Raw genomic sequence first — 22,676 nt, forward strand, 5'->3', positions numbered from 1 at the left:
AATAAGAGATAACAAGTCTTGGCCCCAACTCCTCTACACCCGGCAGAGCCCTCCTCAGCCCTACTGGGAATCTCTCAAAAGTGAGGTAAAATCCTTTCTTAGACAGATGTTACCACAACAGTCATCATTGGAAGATTTTACCGTATTCCCTGTTCTGTTCACAATTATAACATTTTGGATTTCCCCTCACTTTCTGTCCTAGTGGCAATGGCCTGTACACAAGTCAAATCTCCCTACAGTGGATCCAAACAGTAATAAGAAAGTGTTAAACTCTAAAGCCCCATACACACTATCAGTTTTCCTGCTGGTTTTCTCTTCAGGTTTACCAAAACCATGTAGTACAAGGACCTGCCTGATTGCATTCAAATTGAAACACTTAAGGTTTGACCTCATATTAGATGGTTTTGGTAAACCTGAAGAGAAAACCATCAGGAAAACTGATAGTGTGTATGGGGCTTGAGAGGATTCCTAACCCCCCACCACTTTATCCAAAACTAAGGGGAAACTATTTTGGCTAGAATTACACTTCACTACTAACTAATATTGGTAACTTATTGGATGTTATACTTTTCTAAATATGGTTTTGGCCTGTCCCCTGTACTGTTCATGTCAGCTCATCATCTCACCTGTATTTGTGCAGATAGAGGTAGACTGGTCACCAGCCCCGTCACACAGCCCAGAAGCAGGAGGAAGACTTTTTCATTCATCTTGTTCAGAATTCTCCTTCACTGTAATGTGAAATATCTTCTCTCTGAAGCTTGGTTTGACACTCATCTTCTCTATCACCTTTTATACAGGTACCAGAGAAGATCTGACCAATCATGAGACAGGAAACCAAATTTCAAGAATGACCTAAGAGGACATGTATGGGAATTAGAACCATGTAATTATTTCATGTGTGACACTATGGTCATTATTATCTTATTATTATCTTGGTGTTCAGCTGCCCAGCTTGTAACTGATTGTCATGGTCTCCTGAATATTGTCTATAATTACATAAAAAGTCCTTCATCATCAACTGATTTTTCCAGCTAAAATTTAAATAAATTGGGACTGGCAATGTAATTTTACATTTTGTTTTGTATTCAAGGTTATACCCATTCTATGAGATAATTCATCACTACAGTGCCATGAGCAATGATGTTTTGTAAAATGCAAAAACCCATAGTATACTAACAGAGATCATTTCTCTTTTAATATGAAATTTGATTGTATTAAATTAAAATTTGATTGCTTAAAGTGATATTAAAATCTATTATTTTTTTCATTAAAAAAAATAAACAGTTACATAGTAGGTGAGGTTGAAGTCCATCCTATGTGTGTGATTATATGTCAGTATTTCATTGTATATACCTTGATGTTGCAGTCATTCAGGTTCTTATCTAATAGTTCTTTGAAACTATTGATGCCCCCTGCAGAAACCACCACCTGTGGAAGGGAATTCCACATCCTTGCCGCTCTCACAGTAAAGGACCCTCTACGCAGTTTAACCCCCCTGGCGGTATTCCCGAGTCTGACTCGGGGTTAGATTTTTGTGCTAGGTTCGGTAACCCCGAGTGAGACTCGGGCTCGCCTCGCTGGATCGACAGGGAGTGTTTACTTACATTGTCCCTGGATCCAGCGATGCCACCGTGCTGTGTGAGCGAGCGGGACCTCGCTCGATTCACACAGCATCCTCCTGTGCCGCCGATCTCCGTTCCCTGCGACGTTACGACGCACGGGAGCGGAGATCGGCGCCAAATTCAAAAACATAAACAAACACATTACATACAGTATACTGTAGTCTTATAGATTACAGTACTGTATGTAAAAAATACACACACCCCTTGTCCCTAGTGGTCTGCCCAGTGTCCTGCATGTACTTTTATATAATAAAAACAGTTCTTTCTCCCTGCAAACTGTAGATTGTCCATAGCAACCAAAAGTGTCCCTTTATGTCAAAAATGGTTTTAGAGCAGCTAGAAAACAGCGATAATAAATTATAATCACTTGCAGAATTGTGCGATAGCGATTTGTGGGGAAATTTGTCATAAAAAAATAAAATTATTGACAGCGACAATTCTGCAACTGAGCAAATTTCAGTGATTTTGAGTTGATTACATTATTGAATAATTTTTATTATAATTATATTATTATTTGTTATAATTATTTATAAATATTTATTATATTATAATTTATAATTTTGTTTTTAAAAAAATTGGTCAGATTTAAGTGAGTTATTCCTAAGAATTACAGACCTACAGTATAAAACGCCAAATTTCCTTGCAAATAATGGTACCGCTTTCAGCAACTTTTTTCTGAAAGAATCATACCGCCAGGGAGGTTAAGGTTAAACCTCTTTTCTTCTAATTTTAGTGAGTTGCCACGTGTCTTATTAAACTCCCTTCCGTAAAAAGGTTTTAACCCTATTGTGGGGTCACCAGTACGGTATTTGTAAATTTAAATCATATCCTCTGTCAAGCGTCTCTTCTCCAGAGAGAATACGTTCAGTGCTTGTAACCTTTCTTCATAACTAATATCCTCCAGACCCTTTATTAGCTTTGTTGCCCTTCTTTGTACTCACTCCATTTCCAGTACATCCTTCCAGAGGACTGGTGCCCAGAACTGGACACCATACTCCAAGTGAGGCCCGACCAGAGTCTTGTAGAAAGTGAGAATTATTGCTTTAATTAAGTTAATCCCTTTTTTAATGCATGCCAATATTCTGTTTGCTAGTTTCCATCCTAGATTTCCCCAGAGTTTCACCCCCTAGTGAGTAGCTTGCATTCATATTTTTGCCACCCAAATGCATTATTTTACATTTTTCAACATTAAACCTCATTTGTCATGTAGTTGCCCACAGCATTAATCTGCTCAGATCTTCTTGCAAGGTTCCCACATCCTGCGGATAAGTTATTGCCCTGCTTAGCTTAGTGTCGTCCGCAAATACAGAGATTGAGCTGTTTACCCCACCCTCCAGGTCATTTATGAAAAGGATTGGTCCCAGCAAGTATTCCCCATTTATCACCATGCTCGGAACTCGCCCTTGTAGCCAGTTTTCAATCCATGTACTCATTCTATGGTCCATTACTTTGTACAGTAAACATTTATGGGGAACTTTGTCAAATGCTTTTGCAAAATCCAGATACACTACATCTACGGGCCTTCCTTTATCTAGATGGCAACTCACCTCCTCATAGAAGGTTAATAGATTGGTTTAGCAAGAATGATTCTTCATGAATCCATGCTGATTACTGCTAATGATACCGTTTTCATTACTAAAATCTTGTCCTTATCATCCACTCCAAGAACTTACATACTATTGATGTTAGGCTAACTGGTCTGTAATTCCCAGGGATGTATTTTGACCCTTTTTTTTAAAATGGTGCTATATTGGCTTTTCTCCAATCCAGCTGGTACCATTCCAGTCAGTAGACTGTCAGACATGTTATACTTACCTGCTCTGCGCAGTGGTTTTGCACAGAGGAGCCCAAATCTTCCTCTTTTATGGTCCCCAGCCAATTCTCCTGCTCTGTGTGTCCATTCAGTCATAGAGCCATGGTTCGGCCCCACCTCCTCCATCTCCTCATTGGCTCACTGACCTTGATTTACAGCAGCAAGAGCCATTGGTGCCTCGCTGCTGTCTCAGCAAATGAGGAGGGAAGTCCTGGACAGCCAAGACTCTCGTGCAACATCGCTGGATCGAGATGGGGTTCAGGAAAATGTTAGGGAGTCTAAGGGGAGCTGCTGCACAAAGTTTTTATTTTTTATTTTATAATGCATAGAGAAAAAAAACTTCTGACTTTAAAACCACTTTAATTTGGATAAACCTGGTCTTCACCCTAGTGCTGCCAGGCCTAAGCGCTAACCACTTTGCCACTGTGCCGCTCTGGAGGTGTAGCTGGTTGCTAAACATTGAAAACTATCTATGTCTACTGGCCATGCTGCTGCCTTATTGGGAAACTCAAAACTGCAAAAAAAAAACAAAGGTAGAGAGGAGACCCAAACAGCCTCATATTGTAGTAATACATTTTTCAGTAATGCAATAGATATCCAAAGGCAGTAATTACAGAAAAATTGACACAGACAGATGCCGTGTCCACATACTCATATCAAATACAATGCTGGTATTGTGTATCCTTGACTTCATCACACCCAAAGTGCAACAAGGGCGCATATAATCATCCTAATTTAAATGAACAGCAGGAACCCTATGGTCTATTTGGACACAGGAACAACCTCTGATAAACAAGTTCCCATGGGCTGAAACCAGGGATGTCTAACCACAGTCCCCAACCTTTTCTATCTTACCGGGGAAACCTTGTCATGTAAAAATATGGTGTTCTAGAAGCAGAGCATTACCCACAGCAGACACCCAGTGTGTAGGGGGATCAGGGTATTTCCACAGTATTAGAATGAAACTGCGGGCGTGGAAAAGGGCCCTTCCCATTGCTATCCTAGAGTATTCATCCTCAATGACTTCCTCTAAAACATTTAAGAGACAGAATTTGGGGTCCAATGGGATGCTTACCTTAAATACCATGTTTAATGTATCTACAACCTGCCCCCAATAGTGATGACCTTTTGGGCAATGGCTTAATAGATGGATTATGTCGCCGTGGTCCCTTCTGCATCTTTGGCAAGATGGCTCCATACTGTATCCCAAAGCTTAGGGGAGTGTAGTGAGAGCATAGGAGAATGTAATTTTGAGAGAGCTTCTGGGCCAGGGAGCAGATTACCACAGCCTGAAACGCCACTTACCATTGATCACCCCATCGAACCTAGGTCTCTCTCCCAAAGCAAAGTCTCTTTGCTAGGGTGGCCTTTGTGGAACTCAGATAACAATATGCTATAACACATAAGGCCTTCAGAGTTTTCAACCATTTTGATGAAGTTGAAAATAGGGGGGGGGGGCATTTACCATTTCTGCATGTCCCCCTGTGCCCTGACTGCATGTCAAAATTGTAAGCAGAAAAACTGCAAATGGGTGGGTAGCTACTATATGTTTTGCAGGGAAGCAAAAGGTAACAGAAAAACATCCTTAAAATCCTGAGACATTGGAACTATCTCACATGCCTTCCACCGAGCGGCATGCACTAACTTGGCTTGTTTTGAATCGTTATCATTACGCCATATCAGGCTATATTTTGTATATCCAGTGACATGTTGTAGGTGTGGTTACTTCAAAGTACCGGTGCTATTTAACCACTTCCTTACTGGGCCCTTAAACCCCCTTTCTGCCCAGAGGACTTTTTGCAAATCGGCACTGCGTCACTTTAACTGACAATTGCGTGGTCATGCGATGTGGCTCCCAAACAAAATTGACAATTTTGAAAAAAAAATATTTCAAATTTTTTTTTTATCCTCAGGCCCCATACACACCATAGAATCTATCCGCAGATAAATCCCATCAAATGGGTTTCTGCGGATAGATCCTATGGTGTGTACACGCCAACGGATATTTATCCGCGGATAAATCTCCCCTGGGATGGATTTCCAGCAGATGGATATTTGCTGACATGCTCAACAAATCCATCTGCTGGAATCCATTCCAACGGATGGATCCGCTCGTCTGTACAGACTTACCGGATCCATCCGTCTAAAGGGATTCCCCGCACACGTCGTAATGATTTGACGCATGCGTGGAATTCCTTATATGACAGCGTCGCGCCCGTCGCCGCGTCATAATAGCGGCGACGGCGCGACACGTCATCGGCAGAGGATTTCAGCGCGGATTTCAATGCGATGGTGTGTACACGCCATCGCATAGAAATCCTCTGAAATCCTCGAGAGGATTTATCCGCGGATACGGTCCGCTGGACCGTATCTGCGGATAAATCCTCTCGTGTGTATGGGGCCTCAGTCTAGGCCGATACGTATTCTACATATTTTTAGTAAAAAAAAAAAAAAAAAAAAAATCGCAATAAGCGACTGGTTTGCACAAAAGTTATAGCGCCTACAAAATAAGGGACAGAATTATTATTTTTTATTACTAGTATTGGCGGCGATCTGCGATTTTTATTGCGACTGCGACATTACACATCGGACACTTTTGACACATTTTTGGCACCATTCACATTTATACTGCAATCAGTGCTATAAATATGCACTAATTACTGTATAAATGTGACTGGCAGGGAAGGGGTTAACACTAGGGGGTGAGGAAGGGGTTAAATGTATTCCCTATATAGTGTTCTAACTGTGGGGGAAGGGGGGTGACTGGAGGGGTGACCGATCTGTGTCTCTATGTACAAGAGACACAGATCGGTCTCCTCTCTCCCTGACAGCACCGCTGTCTGTGAGAGCCGGCAATGAGAAATGATCTCATATGTAAACATATGAGATCATCTCTCATTGGCCGCACAGATCGCCTAGCAAACGGCCACTCCGATTGGCCGTTCACAGCGATCTGTGATTGGCTGTATCAAATGGACAGGGCCAGCACAGAAGTTCCCCGCTGCGCGCTTGGGGAACGCGGAAAGGGGCGGACGTCAAATGACGGCGCCCCAGAGAAGTAGAACCACCCCGCGGCCGTATATAGTCATACAGCCGTCGGGAAGTGGTTAAATTTAGAGGCAGATAAGAGTGTAGTTAAACTCTGATCTGGTTGATATGTTCAAATTGGGTCTATGTCTCAGCTTGCCTGTGCTGTGGGCTCATTCTGTTGTGCTGGGGTGTTCTTTCCACCCCAGGGCAGTAGGTGGCAGCAGTGGAGTCAAGGTTTGGGTGCTCTTCCCCAGCAGCCAACCAGGAGGGTTGATCCTCGCTGTGCATGCTGGGGGAGGGTATTTATGGGGCAGACGCCATTAGTTCTGGGTCTTCTTCAAGCGCGGCGTCCACCTTTAGGGTGTCTGCACCACGGCACCCTGGCTTTATGGCCTACCGGGCCAGGGCATGCGTGCCACGTGGATATCCTGGTCCCGGGACCATGCTGGTCCGGAACATTTGAGCTGTGGCAGAGAGCCCAGTGGTCGACTGGGTTCCCAATTCTGAAGATCCCAATCCGTATAGCTGTTCGGTGGGGAGTCTATCTGAGGAGAGCCATTGAGAGGCTGGCAATTCAATAGGGTCTCGGCAATCCTCTGGGGATCGAGGTATCCGGACACTGGGAGGCTGGTCACCTGTTAGTCGGTACCTGAAAGAAGTTGAAGGAGATCCAGGCGTAATTCCACCAAGGAGGGTTATCTCCACGAGGTAAATGTGCCACCCAAAACAAACCAGCAGCTCCTCCGGGGGTAGTGCTACATAGGTATTTAGCCTTGTTCCATGTTTTTTGAAAAAGACCATATGTCGGTAGGCACTTATTTGGTTTAGCAAAACTAAGGGCCTCAAGACCCTCTGAGTTTGAGTCTCTCTGGACATGGGCCAGCATAATACGGGTCATGGAGGGAATGTGATCTTCAACAGATTGTGTAGACGCAAACCCAGGGCCAATAAAATGCTGCAGTTGCACAGCTATGTAATAGAGCCATGTGGTAAGGAAGGGCTAGGCCCCCCCATCCTTAGGCCATTGTAAATGTTCCAATATGATTTGTGGTGTTCACTTTCCCCATAGCAGAGTTCTAAAGATGGAATTTACTATTCTAAATGTTTTTAAGGGGGCAACCGTTGGGGAATTGTTCATTTGGACTCCCCAAGTCTTTGAAAGGCAGTGAGGTGTGCATTATCCACTAGAAATATTTTTTTTCGGAATTTCGTTTACGTCCGAATATACATTTATTTAGTTACACCCAAAATTTGTTTTTATTAATTTCGTTAAAAAATGCATTTGTCCGAAAATCCGAATTAATTAAGGTTGAATCTGTCATTAAAGGCTCATGGGGCCAGATTCATAGAGAACTGCGGCGGCGTAACGTATCGTCTTTAAGTTACACTGCCGCAAGTTTTCCTCGTAAGTGCTTGATTCACAAAGCACTTGAGTGTAAACTTGCGGCGGAGTAACGTAAAGACGTCCGCGTGTACCATTTAAATTAGGCGCGTTCCCGCGCCGAACTTTCTGCGCATTCTCCGTTAGGAATATTCCTGACGTGCATTGCGTGAAATTACGGCGCCCCAACGTGTTTTTTGAATGGCGACGTGCGTAACGTACTTTCGTATTCCCGGAAGTCTTACGCAAAAAAAAAAAAAATATTTGAAATTCGACCCGGGAATGACGGCCATACTTTAACATGGCTCGTGTAAAGTTAAGCCATGAAAAAGCAGGCCTAACTTTGCGACGGGAAAAACCGACTAGCGACGACGTAACGAACGTGCGTACCTTCGTGGATCGCCGTAAAAGCTAATTTGCATACTCGAAGCTGGAAAACGACGCAAACTCCACCCAGCGGCGGCCGAAGTATTGCATCCTAAGATCCAACGGTGTAAGTCAATTACACCTGTCGGATCTTAGGGCTATCTATGCGTAACTGATTCTATGAATCAGCCGCATAGATACTCTCAGAGATATGACGGCGTATCAGGAGATACGCCGTCGTATCTCTTTTGTGAATCTGGCCTGTAGTGTTTGTCGAATGTTATAAGAAGATTCGACGGAGCAGCTAAACTGTACGACGCCGCAATTTCCGGTCGAATGTTCATGTTCCGCCTACAAGCTATAGATGAATAGTAATATTGTTTGACTAGTAATAATTATAGTTATAAATTATTATTACTAGTCAACCAATATTCAAATTCTTCTATAGCCTATGGGCCGAGCATTTGACCGGAAATTTACGATTGCAGCGTTGTATAGTTTATCTGCTTGTCGAATCTTCTTAGAACTTTCTACAGACATGATAAGCCTTCAATGACAGATTCAACGTTTGGTATTCTTTTTGCTGCTTCGTCGAATCTTCGTCGTTCATGTCGAATGGTCTACCCCAACACTGTCTCTATAATGTCAAATCTTTTCTCTCTATGTCGAATCTTTTCTCTCTATGTAGAATAATCTCGGACTAATAGAGTTAAGGTTAGGCACATTCGACCGCAGATTCGATAGACACAGATTGCTATTGTCAGCATCATGTCGAATCTCCTATCTATATCGAACTGTTGTAGCAACAAAAAAGAAAATAAAGCATTTTTTTTATGAGGGATCTTTCGGATTCTGCACGTTCGTTTTTGTTTGTTAAAACGATAACGAAAATACCCGAAATTCGGACCAAAATACATTCGAACGAAAACGAATGCACATGTCTATTATCCACATATACTAACATGTCAAGATAAGAGTCTGATAACAAGTTTGGACTTACCGCACAGTGCATGAGAGTGAACATTGTGATATGCTCCGTAGGGGAGTTGTGTAATGGGTAGAGAAGCTGGGGCATCATAATAATTTTAATGAGATTTGTCTTACCTGCATTTGACAATGGCAATTTATTCCAAATTTTTATTTTATCACAGAATTTGTTTAGCAGGGAGACATTTAGTGAACCATACTCAAAAGGAGAGGAGGTCACATAGAATCCCAAATACTTAAATTGATCTGTTATAGGTATGGGACAAGTGGGGGCAATTGGTTGTGTAGAAGCACCATTCAGTAGGAGCAGTGCTGATTTGGTCCAATTGTTTATCAATTAGGAATATCGGCCAAAGTCTAGAACAGTGTCCGTGATACTTTTTTTATTTGCACTAACGTCCAAATTTTCAGGACAAACTTTTTTTTTATTTTGGTTTGGGGTTTCCCTTGATATTCATACCAGACCCAAAGGGCCTGGTAATGGACTGTAGGGGAACCCATGCCGATTTTTTCAATGACTTTTATCTGTAATCCTGGGACCCGACAATTCATTATAGCCGCGAGTAGTTTTAAATGACTTTTTTTCCTTTATAAATGTCATTTTGTGCAGGGACACAGGAAAAATGCACCATTTTACAGGCATACTATAGACACCCCCCAGGTATGAAATTTAAAGGAATATTTCACTTTTATTGTTTAATTTTAAGCATTATTAAAATCATTACTCCTGAAAAGACGGCTGTTTGTAAAACTTTTTTTTGCATTGATACATGTCCCCTGGGGCAGTACCCATGTCCCCAAACACTTTTGATTTCTCACATTTGTGTCCCATAGACTTTAACAGTGTTCGCACGTTCGAACAATTTTTGTTGCCTGTTTGTGTGTTCTGCTGTGAACCAAACCGTGTTTAGCTCCTCCCTACTTTTAGGGTATGTCTTCTTCTTCAAGGTCCAAGCAGTACCCAGGATTACTGCTTGGACCTTGAAGAAGGGGACATACCCCGAAAACTTGTCCTGAAAAATTATATGTTAGTGCAAATAAAAAAAGTATCATGAACAGTACTAAATTTTCCCCTAATCCTGCTAGAATCACCTCAAGTATATTTATAAACATTTGTTATGCTTATAGGTTTTTAAGCCCAAATTTACTATCAATTAATTAATTTAACCTTTTGCCGCAGAGTGTACGCATATATGTGGCCTCGGCTTTCAGGGGTGATACCGGGATGATGCCTGCCGCTGCAAGCATCATCCCAGTACTGTTTTTTTATAGCGGGCGGTTGGCTCTTCAGAGATAACAGCTCGGCTGTTATACCGGAGGAGCGAGAGGGGACATCCCCCCTCCCGCCACTCTTACCGGGCTTCCCGTCCCACCCGGAGACCCGGCCCACTTCCGCCGGCTAGAGAGAGACTGACACAAAGCCGGAAACAGCTTAGTTTCAGTCTTTAATCTGTAAACACGCACAACGTCACTTTCTGTTTACTCCACCACCAGTGGAGCACGTTTTAAAAAAAGTGACATTAATTAAAAATTTACGTTTTTGGCGATCTGAATACTTTAAAGTACAAAGGAGGGATTTGGGGTCTTTTAGACCCCCAATATCTCCATAAATAGTACCTGTCACCACCTATTACTGTCACAAGGGATGTTTACATTATTTTTGACAGCAATAAAAGTGATATTTTTTTTTAAAGTAACAAAAAAAACAAAAAAAAATGAGAAAAAACAAATAAAAATTTTTTAAAACGCCCCCATCCCCGCGAGCTCGCACAGCACACGTAAGTCGCGCCCACGTATGTAAACAGTGATCAAATCACACATGTGAGGTATTGCCGTGATTGTCAGAGCAAGAGCAATAATTCTAGCACTAGAACTCCTCTGTGACTCTAACCTGGTAACCATTTTTTTTTTTTTTAAAGCGCCACCTAGGGAGATTTTTAGGTACAGTAGTTTGTCACCATTCCACGAGTGTGCGCAATTTTAAAGCATGACATGTTGGGTATCTATTTACTCGGCGTAACATCATCCTTCACATTATACAAAACAATTGGGCTAAATTTACTGTTTCGTTTTTTTTAATTCATGAGTGTATTTTTCCTAAAAAATTGCATTTGAAGGACCGCTGCGCAAATACTGTGTGACCTAAAATATTGAAATGATCGCCATTTTATTCTCTAGATTCTCTGCTAAAAATATATATATATAATGTTTGGGGGTTCTAAGTAATTTTCTAGCAAAAAATACAAATTTTAACTTGCAAGGAGCAAATGTCAGAACTAGGTTTAGTCATGAAAGGGATGTATTATCATTACATGGAGATACAATTCTGTAAAATTATTGTATGTACATAGATAAGGTTAATCCATCACAATTCCATCAATTGGTTTCATCTATTTAGGTATTTCCTAACTTAAATTTAGTATGCCATGCGATTTTCATATGCTGCATAGATCACACAGCGATCGGCAGCATCTGGTAGGATGATTAAAGGGTAATACCCACACTGCTGGACAGGTATTTACATCCCGGAGGTTGCTGTTAATTTGTCTGAGGAAGGACATACGTTGCTCTCCGAAATGCATCTCCCATGATTCTCTGCAATTAATCACAAGCAGCAAGAGACTTACACTGCGATTCTGTGTAGAGGCGTCCTTTCCAGCCAGCACTATCAGTGGTTGGCAGTTGCCAGGTGAAGTCGGCTTTTTGGATCCACTGGTTATGGGACTTTCTCTACTCGGTTATATGCCCATTCTCCTTCTTGACTTGTAAGTGCAATATTTTCTGGTTTGAAGATTGCTTTACTGAATAAAATACACTATATTACCAAAAGTATTAGGACGCCTGCCTTTACAAAGCGCATACACTTTAATGGCATCCCAGTTTTAATGCGTTGAGTTCAATATTGAGTTCGCCCACCTTTTGACCCTTTGCAGCAATAAGAGTTTCAACTCTTCTGGGAAAGCTGTCCGTAAGGTTTAGGAGTGTGTCTATGGAAATGTTTGACCATTTTTACAGAAGCACATTTGTGAGGTCATCCACAAGAAGTCCTGGCTCACAGTCTCTGCTCTAATTCATCCAAAAGGTGTTCTATCGGGTTGAGATCAGGACTTTGTGCAAGCCTAAGACTTAAGCCGCGTACACACGATCGGAATTTTCGATGGAATAAAATCCGATGGAATTTTCCATCATAATTCCAATGAAGCTGACTTCCATTAGTCTTGCATACACACTGTCAGACTAAATTTCGACCAAAACGCGGTGACGTAAAACACTACAGCGAGCCGAGAAAAATGAATTTCAATGCTTCCGAGCATGCGTCGACTTGATTCTGAGCATGTGTGGGTTTTTTCTCCGTCGGAGTTTCACACAGACGATAGGAATTTCCTATCGTTTTTTTTTCTATCGGAAAAAAAAAAACATGTTAAAATTCTAAATACTGATGGAAAAAAGTCTGATGGGTCCCCCACATGGTCGGAATTTCCGAAGAAAAACGTCCATGTATGCGGCATAAGACTGGGACGCCATTAAAGTTCATATGCGTGTTAAGGCAGGCGTCCTACTTTTCACAATATACTGTATTACTACATTATGAGGCTGTTTGGCACCTCTCTATCCCTTTGTTTTTTACTGAAAATGATGCCACATATTTATGCCAGGAGCAGCACTTGAGGCCCCCTATATCCATTCAAATAACATTTATAAAAAGGGTATTTCTTTATAGAATATTTTAATATCACCATGACAGTGCTTTGGACTGTCCTAGAGAATAAAATTGGATTTATGCACTTTTCTGTAAAATCCATTTTTTTGATTTCATCGTGAGACACAGAGCAGCTATATTAATCTTTACTCATAAGGGTTACGCACCACCTATAGGTGATTGGACACTGGCAAAAAAGACAAGCCACACACCTTAACATAGAGGGGAAGGACCAGGGCTCAAGTCCTGCGGGAACACGTGGGAACGGAGTTCCTGCACTTTTTTCACAGCAGGAACTCAGTTCCCTTTGCAGGAATAGAGCAGCCGAGCCGCCCGTGCCAATCCTTCACTAAGCGGCGATGCCCAGCTTGAGTCACTGTCAGCGGCAGGGGAACCTTAGTAATCCTTTATGTTACTGGCTGCTTCCTGTATATGGATTCATCAGATAGTGTGTGGGTATTCCGTCACTTCCTCGATGCAGCAATGTCTCCTGGGAGCTTTTGTCCCCAGGAGACATTGCGGAGGTCTGCCGCGAGTTATCGTGGGATTTAGAAAGAACTTGCTACCCGATGAATCCATATACCGGAAGCGGCCAGTAACATAAAGGATTACTAAGGTACAGTGGATCGGAAAAAAAAACATGTGGTTTAGTAATTATGCATATGAGCATATCATTTTTTTTTTTTTTGGTGGGGTAGTGGATCTTGGGTGGGAGTTCCCACACTTTTTTTCCCAGGACTTGACCCCTGGGAAGGACCTCTGTGTCCTGTGATATACTCCAAAAATAATATTTTACAGGTAAGTTCAATAATCCAATTTTCTCTATTGTACATCACAGGATGTGCCCTGTCCATGTGACGGCGTCCACTCAGAATCCATCTGGTCCATCCTTACAGTGCTGGATGAAGAGGAAAGAAAGCAGTGAGGATTTCAAATTCTTGGAATGGTGGAGGGGCTTGCAGGAGCCCTGACAGTTCAGGATTGTGGGAGGGAAGTACAGCGGGAACAGGGGGTTGGGATTGCGTCCTGTGTTAGGTCCCCTTTCAATGTTTTCAGGAAAGGTGAACTATCCCTTTACATATAATTCCATTCTTTATCTCCAATGTCTAAAATTTCATTTTTTTTTGCCTTGAAGCTTGTAAATGTAATCCATAGCCTTCTTGAAAAACATGTCATTATATGTCAGCTGTAAGAAATCAATTCTACTGCATACAAAATACAACTGGATATTTACTAAGCAGTGTGACATAATAAAATGAGAAAGTCACAAAGTCATTACAAAAAATGTAAAAAAAAAAAAAAAATAGATGAACTCAGTTACGCACAACCTTACCTTTGTAATGACCATGTGACCACATGTAACATGATTACATACTAATAATAGTAATAGCTGTGAGCTAAAGTAAACCTTTGAATTGTCCATTCACGCCAAAGAAACAGGTTAATTTCACTGGCCCACCCACTCTCACCATATGGTCCCCTTCTTCAGGAAAAACACAGAGGTAGATATCTATAATGTAAATCATAACTGAAATACAATTACCTACATCAATACATTTCCATATATACAATGGGTATAAAAAACAATCACCCCCCTTTCAAATAATTACATTTTGTTGCTTTTCAGCCTGAAATGAAGACAGACACAGATTTTTGTTTTATCCAGCTGTATTTACTCAGTGCAACTTATAACATCCAAGTGAAAGATATAACACCAACATGTCAGAAAAAAATAAACAAATTCAAAAACAGAATCACTGAGTGGGAAAAAGACTTGTACTGTTTGCACATGTTTTTGAGAATTGCTATTTTGCACGTAAAGACTGCTTTTTTGCACTTTATTAATTTTAATACATTTTATTTATATCTTTAATATTTTTCACATTGCATATTATCTATCTTCCATACACGGATATTGTGCACAGGAGAATTGTTTGCACTGGATTGTCACTATTTTTATTTGTGCAGTTTTATTTATTTATTTTCACTTTTGTTTGCACTATTGATGATTAATGCACGTTTTTTATATTTAGTCTTATTCTTTTTTTAGTAAGCGCCGCCTTACCTCCCCCATTTTTTACTGTTATTAGTGTGTGAACATTCATCAGGTGGCTGCTACTTATTATAGTTTCGTTTTTCCAGTTATTCCCCCTTTGGTTTGCGCATTAGTACCCCCCCATTTCTATAGATAACTTGCACCTTGCACTTGCACTTGCAACTTGCAAATGTCTATTTTGGGGTCCTTTTAATCCCTAACCTTTTTTTTCTTTTTTTGAATTTCTATATTTTAGTATGCATTACTAGCCCCCTGCAACCACACTAAGGTCTGAGTGGCGCCTTCGATTAGCATCACGATTTGCTGCATTTGGCTCTGCTTTTTGCTTGGATATGGGGTAGGTAGGTTCCTGTATCAGCCTTTCACAATGGTTATTTTCCACACACTTGATCACCGTTTGGTCATTTATTCTCTGAGACTGTAGCCCTGTTTTGATACAGTCATTTGTTTAAAAACTTTTTTGAACTAATGTCTTTTTATGTATTTTCTATTAGATTCACAAAATAGATTGATTGACTCATACCCCTGAGGAAGGCAACGCTTTGCCGAAACATGTTGTGATTTTTTTAATATCTCTTGTCAATTCTATTTGATCTCTAATGTTTTTATAAGATTTTTTCTATTATCAATAAAATGTTTATATTTAAAAACTTGATTGTTTATTGTATACGACTTGTTTAAAAAGGCACCGCCATAATCCCCCTCAACCTTCCACAATCCCCTAATATATTTTATAGGGATGAGGTGCCGGATCTAAAAGAGGACATATCAATCACTTTTATTCACAATCATTGATGTAGCATTTTCTTTCTGGAATCTATCTGCCATTATCTCAGGCATGCAGGCAGGAGGGCCTGCTTAGCTGAGAAAACCCCTCCTCCCCTTCTAAAGACTCTTGGGATGTAGGCCTGGAATCCAGGAAGCAAATGAAAAATGTAAAAAATTATTCAAAGTAAATAAAGTTTTAAACAAAAAATACAATATACTTTCCTCTCTGTTTATTAATGGGGGCAGCATAGTAATTTAAAATAGTCAATGCTGATTGAAAGAGTGAAGTTCCGCTGTAATTAAAGATTTACATGTAGTTCTTTTCTTTAACTCCCATTTTCATTAAAACAAAATATTCTCTTGCCCTATAGCTTAGAGATGTTATTTATAGCCTTCTTGAAAAACATGTAATTAAATGTTAACTGTGAAAAAATCAATTCTAGTGCATACAAAATGCAACTAGATATTAACAGTGTTACATAATAACATGGGGAAGTCACAAAGCCATTAAAAAAAATAAAAACATAGATGAACTCAGTTACCTTACCATCATAATGGCCATGTCACATGTAACGCGATTACATGCCTATAATAGCTACTAGCTAAAGTAAAATCTGTGAATGTATACATGGTACTAGGAAACATCTATTATTACCTGTCTCATCAAATAGGGAAACTTAAGGATTGCCAGAGCCTATAAAGAAATATCACAATAAATTCATAGATCTTGGGAAATGCTGCCTAAGTTTTTAAATAGATGAGGCATAGTGTCAGCCAGTTGTGACCTTTGTGCAGGGGTGGGTAGTCAGACACAGAGGAGGTCTTTATCAAGCTGCTCTGTGTGGACTCATACTGCTACAGTAGGTGTTTGTGATATTGTGTTTTTAGCACGACAGCATCGCGCTGATTCTCGGCGACATGGTGCCGAGATCTCGCCGACATCTCGCACTCACTGGAATAGTGACAGCACATCCCAGCAAGCGCGTCATAGAAGCGACGGGAGATCCGACTTGGATTCCCGCCAATTCTACACGTGTGCGGCGTTTGTTATGAATCCTGAGGGGGAAGTCCCCGCCGTATTTTAAATAAAAATCCAGCATGGGTTCCCCCCTCAGGAGCATACCGGGCCCTTAGGTCTGTTATGGGTTGTAAGGAGAGCCCCCCTACGCCGAAAAAACGGCGTAGGGGGTCCCCCCTACAATCCATACCAGACCCCTATCCAAAGCACGCTACCCGGCCGGCCAGGAAGGGAGTGGGGACGAGCGAGCTCCCCCCCCCCTCCTGAGCCGTACCAGGCTGCATACCCTCAACATGGGGGGGTTGGGTGCTCTGGGGCAGGGGGGCGCACTGCGGGGGCCCCCCCACCCCAGAGCACCCTGTCCCAATGTTGATGAGGACAGGGCCCCTTCCCGACAACCCTGGCCGTTGGTTGTCGGGGTATGCGGGCGGGAGGCTTATCGGAATCTGGGAGCCCCCTTTAATAAGGGGGCCCCCAGATACCGGCCCCCCACCCTAAGTGAATGGATATGGGGTACATCGTACCCCTAACCATTTACCTGTAGGAAAAATGTCAAAGTTAATAAACACACCACACAAGGGTTTTTTAAATAATTTATTTTTCTGCTCCGGAGGCTCCCCCTGTCTTCTTTATTAGCTCTTTTACCAGGGGGAGCTTCTTCTTTGACGTCTTCGGGTGGGTGGGGGCCGCCGTCTGGTTCTCTTCCACCGCCGGGGGGGTCGCTTTTAAAAAAGCCCCCACCCCCCGGCGGGTTTCCTCCGGCGTCTTCGGCGGGGGGGCTTCTTCTTCCGCTATCCCGACGGGTCTTCTCCGCTATCCGGGGGGTCTTCTCAACTCTCCGGGGGTCTCCTTCTATGTTCGCCGCTCTCCGCTGTTGACTCGGCGCACCCCGGTTCTTCCTCTCGCTGTCCGGTGCCTTCTTCTTCCGTGCTGTACGTCTTCTTCTCCTTCCGTGCTGTGAGTTCTTCTTCCGTGCTGTGACGTCATGTTCTTCACTTCTCTTCTTCTCCCGATGTTGACACGTCGCCTTTCCTCGCTGCAATGACGGGTGCGCGGCTTGCATCGGATTTATATAGACCTCACAATCCCATCATGCTCTGGTACCTACCCATGTGATACCTACCCACGTGGGTAGGTATCACATGGGTAGGTACAGAGCATGATGGGACTGTGAGGTCTATATAGGTCCGATGCAAGCCGCGCACACGTCATTTCAGCGAGAAGAGCCGGCGTGTCAACAGCTGGAGAAGAGAAGAAGATGACGTCACAGCCCGGAAGAAGAAGAATACGTCACAGCACGGAAGAAGAAAATAGACGTTCAGCGCTGAAGGAGAAGGCACCGGACAGCTGGAGGAAGAACCGGGGTGCGCCGAGTCAACAGCGGAGAGCGGCGAACATAGCAGAACACCCCCGGTGAGTGAAGAAGACCCCCCGGATAGCCGAAGAAGACCCCCCCGGATAGCGGAAGAAGAAGCACACCACCCCCCGCCGAAGACGTCGGAGGAAACCCGCCGAGGAGTGGGCGCTTTTATAAAAGCGACCCCCCGGCGGTGGAAGAGAACCGGACGGCGGCGAAGAGCGGCCCCCACCCAAAGACGTCAAAGAAGAAGCCCCCCCTGGTAAACAGAGCTAAAGAAGACAGGGGGCGGCCTCCGGAGCAGACTAATAAATTATTTTAAAAACCCTTGTGTTGTGTTTATTGACTTTAACATTTTTCCTCCAGGTGAATGGGTAGGGGTACGATGTACCCCATATCCATTCACTTAGGGTGGGGGGCCGGTATCTGGGGGCCCACTTATTAAAGGGGGCTCCCAGATTCCGATAAGCCTCCCGCCCGCATACCCCGACAACCAACGGCCAGGGTTGTCGGGAAGGGGCCCTGTCCTCATCAACATGGGGACAGGGTGCTCTGGGGTGGGGGGGCCCCCGCAGTGCGCCCCCCTGCCCCAGAGCACCCAACCCCCCCATGTTGAGGGCATGCAGCCTGGTACGGCTCAGGGGGGGGCGCTCGCTCGTCCCCACTCCTTTCCTGGCCGGCCGGGTAGCGTGCTTTGGATACGGGTCTGGTATGGATTGTAGGGGGACGGCGAAAAAACGGCGTAGCGAGGGCTCTCCTTACAACCCATAACAGACCTAAGGGCCCGGTATGCTCCTGAGGGGGGAACCCATGCCGGATTTTTATTTAAAATCTGGCGGGGACTTCCCCCTCAGGATTCATAACAAACGCCGCACACGTGTAGAATTGGCGGGAATCCAAGTCGGATCTCCCGTCGCTTCTATGACGGCTTTGTCTCTATCGCGGAAAGCCAGCTCGGCACTGGCTCCCGCGATGGGGCTCGTAGGTGCTCAATCTCGCCAAGAAAGGGAGCGAGATTGACACAATATCGCGTGCACCTACTGTATATGTATTAATGCCTAACAGTGTTATATCACATATGTTTGATAGCCTGCCTTTTTTACATAAGTTTTTCCATACTGTCTATTTAACCATTCATCCTGGTTTTATTCCATTTCATTTTTAACCTAATTGTTTTTAATATTTATTTTGGTTTGCTTTGAGCAAACATTTTTAGATTTCAGACCCATGTTATAATGTATACTGTAACTAAGTTTACTGGTAGTTTTGTTAATATACGCATTGAGATCAGTTCATGACATGATGCATTTCACATACTGACAGAAAGAAGCTTGTGTGCTGGTGGATTATGGTCACGGGGACACTCGAGAAGCCACTCATAAGATCGCGCTATTAGACCGCCCACTATGTCATCCATATCAGGGCTTCTCCAATCAGTTTACCCCATCATACAACTCGTCTGTCTCCGTTGCGCGTTGCCCTTCGCCGCTTAGGTGGTGTATGGCACTTCCGCCCATAGATATGGCAGAGCCCGCACGCCATTGGCTGTGACGTGCATGTGATCGGTGGAGCTGGGAGTATATGAGGGAGGTGCTAAGATGGTATGGCCAATCCCATGATTAAGTCGGAAGTGACAAAACATGTCAGGGCGTGGCTATACAGTTAATCTGTGAACCTACGTGACGCGCTAGGACGAGCAGCGCTTTTCAGCTATCTGGCTATCCGAGCAAACAGCTCATTTGAGTGGGGTGCAGTGCCAAGTTGTGGTGAGAATTCTCTGGTTGATCGCAGGTCCGCCGTGACCATTATATAACAGCTGATGATTTAAAGGAAAACGAGTGTTGTGATTCACTGCCTGCAAATTTATTGTGTTTGTGAGTGTAACTTTTGGAGTTTGTGCTGAGTGTTTTTATTAAACTGGTTAAAACGATATCACACTATTGTGCACTTTCCTCTCTTTTTTAATTTATTCGTGTGGAAATCACATCATTGGACATTGAAATTTGCATAACACATCAGAGAGATTTGTTTTAAAGCGCATTTTCAATTTATTTATATCAATTTGCATGTTTGTGATATTTTTGTCTATCACTTTCATCTGTTTGATTCACTTAGTAGAATATTCACTTATTCTTCTGGGCTGTTAATTTTTGCTGACACTTTGTTTAGAGGGTTAGTTATTTATTTATTTTTCACAAGCCTAGATTAAAGCTTACCTTGTAGGTGCAACAAATATCTCCTAAACCTACATGGTTTAGGAGATATTTGCTGAAAAGACTGCACCAATGTCTACGGTACATGCACGCCGTAGACAATGGCGCAGGCGCACTTAGCGTGCCGTTAGTGAGAGCAATCGTGCCGTCACTGTCGGCTCCCGCGAGCATCCGCGGGAGTGATGTCATCGCGGCTCCGGCCAATCACAGCGCCGGAGCCGCGATACACGGAAATAACTCGGGTATCAATGGCAGAGGTGAGGAACGAGAGTCACTTCGGGGGCTTCGATCTCAGGTAAGTAATTCATAATGAGCTAGTATCTTTGATTCCCTTTTTTCTCTTTTTTGATAGCCAGGTCGCTTAAGTGCCCTTGGTTTGTGGTGCTTCCTTGTTGTGGTTGCCTCCCCCTCTCCTCTTTACCCCCCAAGTGTTTCCATCTACATATGGGGGAATAGGGTTCCTGGTGTTAAGTCCCCCTGCTTCTTGGTGGAATCGTCAACAAGGGTATTCCTGTTATATTTATATATTGTTGATTTATTTTTGTTTTTGTTTCTATCCTCTATGTTTGTATAGCTGTTTTGTCTCTCTATGGTTGACGCATACATCCCCTGTTGAAGCCTAGAGGTGAAATATGTCAGGATAACTTATGATCACTCAACCTTCAGAAAACCTCCAGTGTAACCACCACTTTGGATTTATTCCATATTAAACGACCTTCTGTGATTTGCTACTCACTTTTAACTCTTTGTATGATTAAAAAAAAAAATATATACCTTTTACCTACTGCTGTTGGGTTTTCATCATTATGTGATTAAGCACCATTATAGTCCCACCCTTTCTACTTTCCTTTTTTTGAATATCTATAATGTAAATCATAACTGAAATACAATTACGTACATCAATGCATTTCCATATATACAGTGGGTATAAAAAAGAATCACCCCACTTTAAAATAATTAAATGTTATTGCTTTGCAGCCTGAAATAAAGACCAACACCGTTTTTTGTTTTATCCAGCTGTATTTACTCATCCAAGTGAAAGATATAACGCCAACATGTCAGAAAAAAATAAACAAATTCAGTTGGAAAAAGGATTACCACATTTTGCTTTAATTACAGCCCTTAGTCTGTTGGGATATGTCTCTACTAACTTTGCCCACTCTTATTTGCAGAACTGCTTAAGTTCAGTTAAATTTGATGGTGACCTGTGGTGGACTATAGTTTTCAAGTCATTCCATAGATTTTCAATGCCTGGGCAATTGAAAGTCTGCGCTCTGACTAGGCCATGCAAGGCCATTCACCTCTTTCTCCTTCAAGCCCTTTGTGGTAATTTTTGCTGTGTACTTTGAGTCATTTTCATGTTGGAATGTAAACCTTCTTCCCATTGACAACTTTCTTGCAGAGGGCAGCAGATTTTTCGCAAGAATTTGATGTTTTTATGCCATCCATTTTTCTTCATATCCTGACAAGTGCTCCAGCCCCTGCTGCAGAGAACCCCTCCCCCATAAAAGGATATTACCACCTTCATACTTTACTGTTGGAATGGTGTTATTTGGACGGTGAGATGTATTGGATTTATGTCAGAAATATTGTTTGGTGTTAAGGCCAAATAATTCCATTTTAATCTCATCTGTTTATAACACCTTTTACCATGTTGCCTCAGAATCTTCAAGGTGCGTTTTGACAAAGCTCAGTGGTGAATTCATGTGGTCTTTCTTGAGGAATGGCTTTTTTCTTGCAACCCTCCCATACAAGCCACATTTGTGAAGAATTTGTGATATTGCTGTCACATGCACACAATGACCAAAACTTTGTTATAAGTTCCTACAACAGCTTCAGAGTTGCTGTAGGCCTCTTGGTAGCCTCTCTGACCAGATTCCTCCTGGCTCTTCCATCCAGTTGGAGCAATGTCCTGTCAGGGAGAGGGGACCGATGGTGTGTCCCTTGTACATAGGGACACCGATCGGTCACCTCCCCCAGTCAGTCCCCTCTATTCCCTATTTTGTAGGCGCTATGACTTTTGCACAAACCAATCACTGTACGCTTATTGCGATTTATTTATTTTTTTACCAAAAATATGTAGAAGAATTCGTATGGGCCTAAACTGAGGAAAAAGCACTGATCGTTATATAAATGACAAATGTCCCAAAATAGCGTCAAAAGTGTCTGATGTGTCTCCCATAATTTCGTAGTCACGATAAAAATCGCATGTCGCCGCCATAACTAGTAAGAAAAAATTGTAATAAAAATGCCATAAAACTATCCCCTATTTTGTAGACGCTATAACTTTTGCGCAAACCAATTAATATACACTTACTGCAATTTTTTACTCAAAAATATGTAAAAGAATACATATTGACCTAAA

The 22,676-nt window shown here is 42.5% G+C and overlaps 1 protein-coding gene across 2 annotated transcripts in view; it reads right to left on the reverse strand.

Annotated features, from left to right (window-relative positions):
- LOC120920573 (cubilin-like) overlaps nt 1–781 on the reverse strand; it is a 146,071-nt gene extending 145,290 nt beyond the window's left edge. For both annotated transcript variants that reach the window (XM_040332720.1, XM_040332719.1), the window contains exon 1: nt 627–781. In XM_040332720.1, the coding sequence (XP_040188654.1) occupies nt 627–707 (81 nt within the window). In that variant the 5' untranslated portion in view covers nt 708–781. The remainder of the gene's footprint in view (nt 1–626) is intronic.
- Between the last annotated feature and the right edge of the window lie 21,895 nt (nt 782–22,676).

The sequence above is a fragment of the Rana temporaria genome, chromosome 13, assembly GCF_905171775.1.
Source record: "Rana temporaria chromosome 13, aRanTem1.1, whole genome shotgun sequence".
Lineage (NCBI taxonomy): Eukaryota > Metazoa > Chordata > Amphibia > Anura > Ranidae > Rana > Rana temporaria.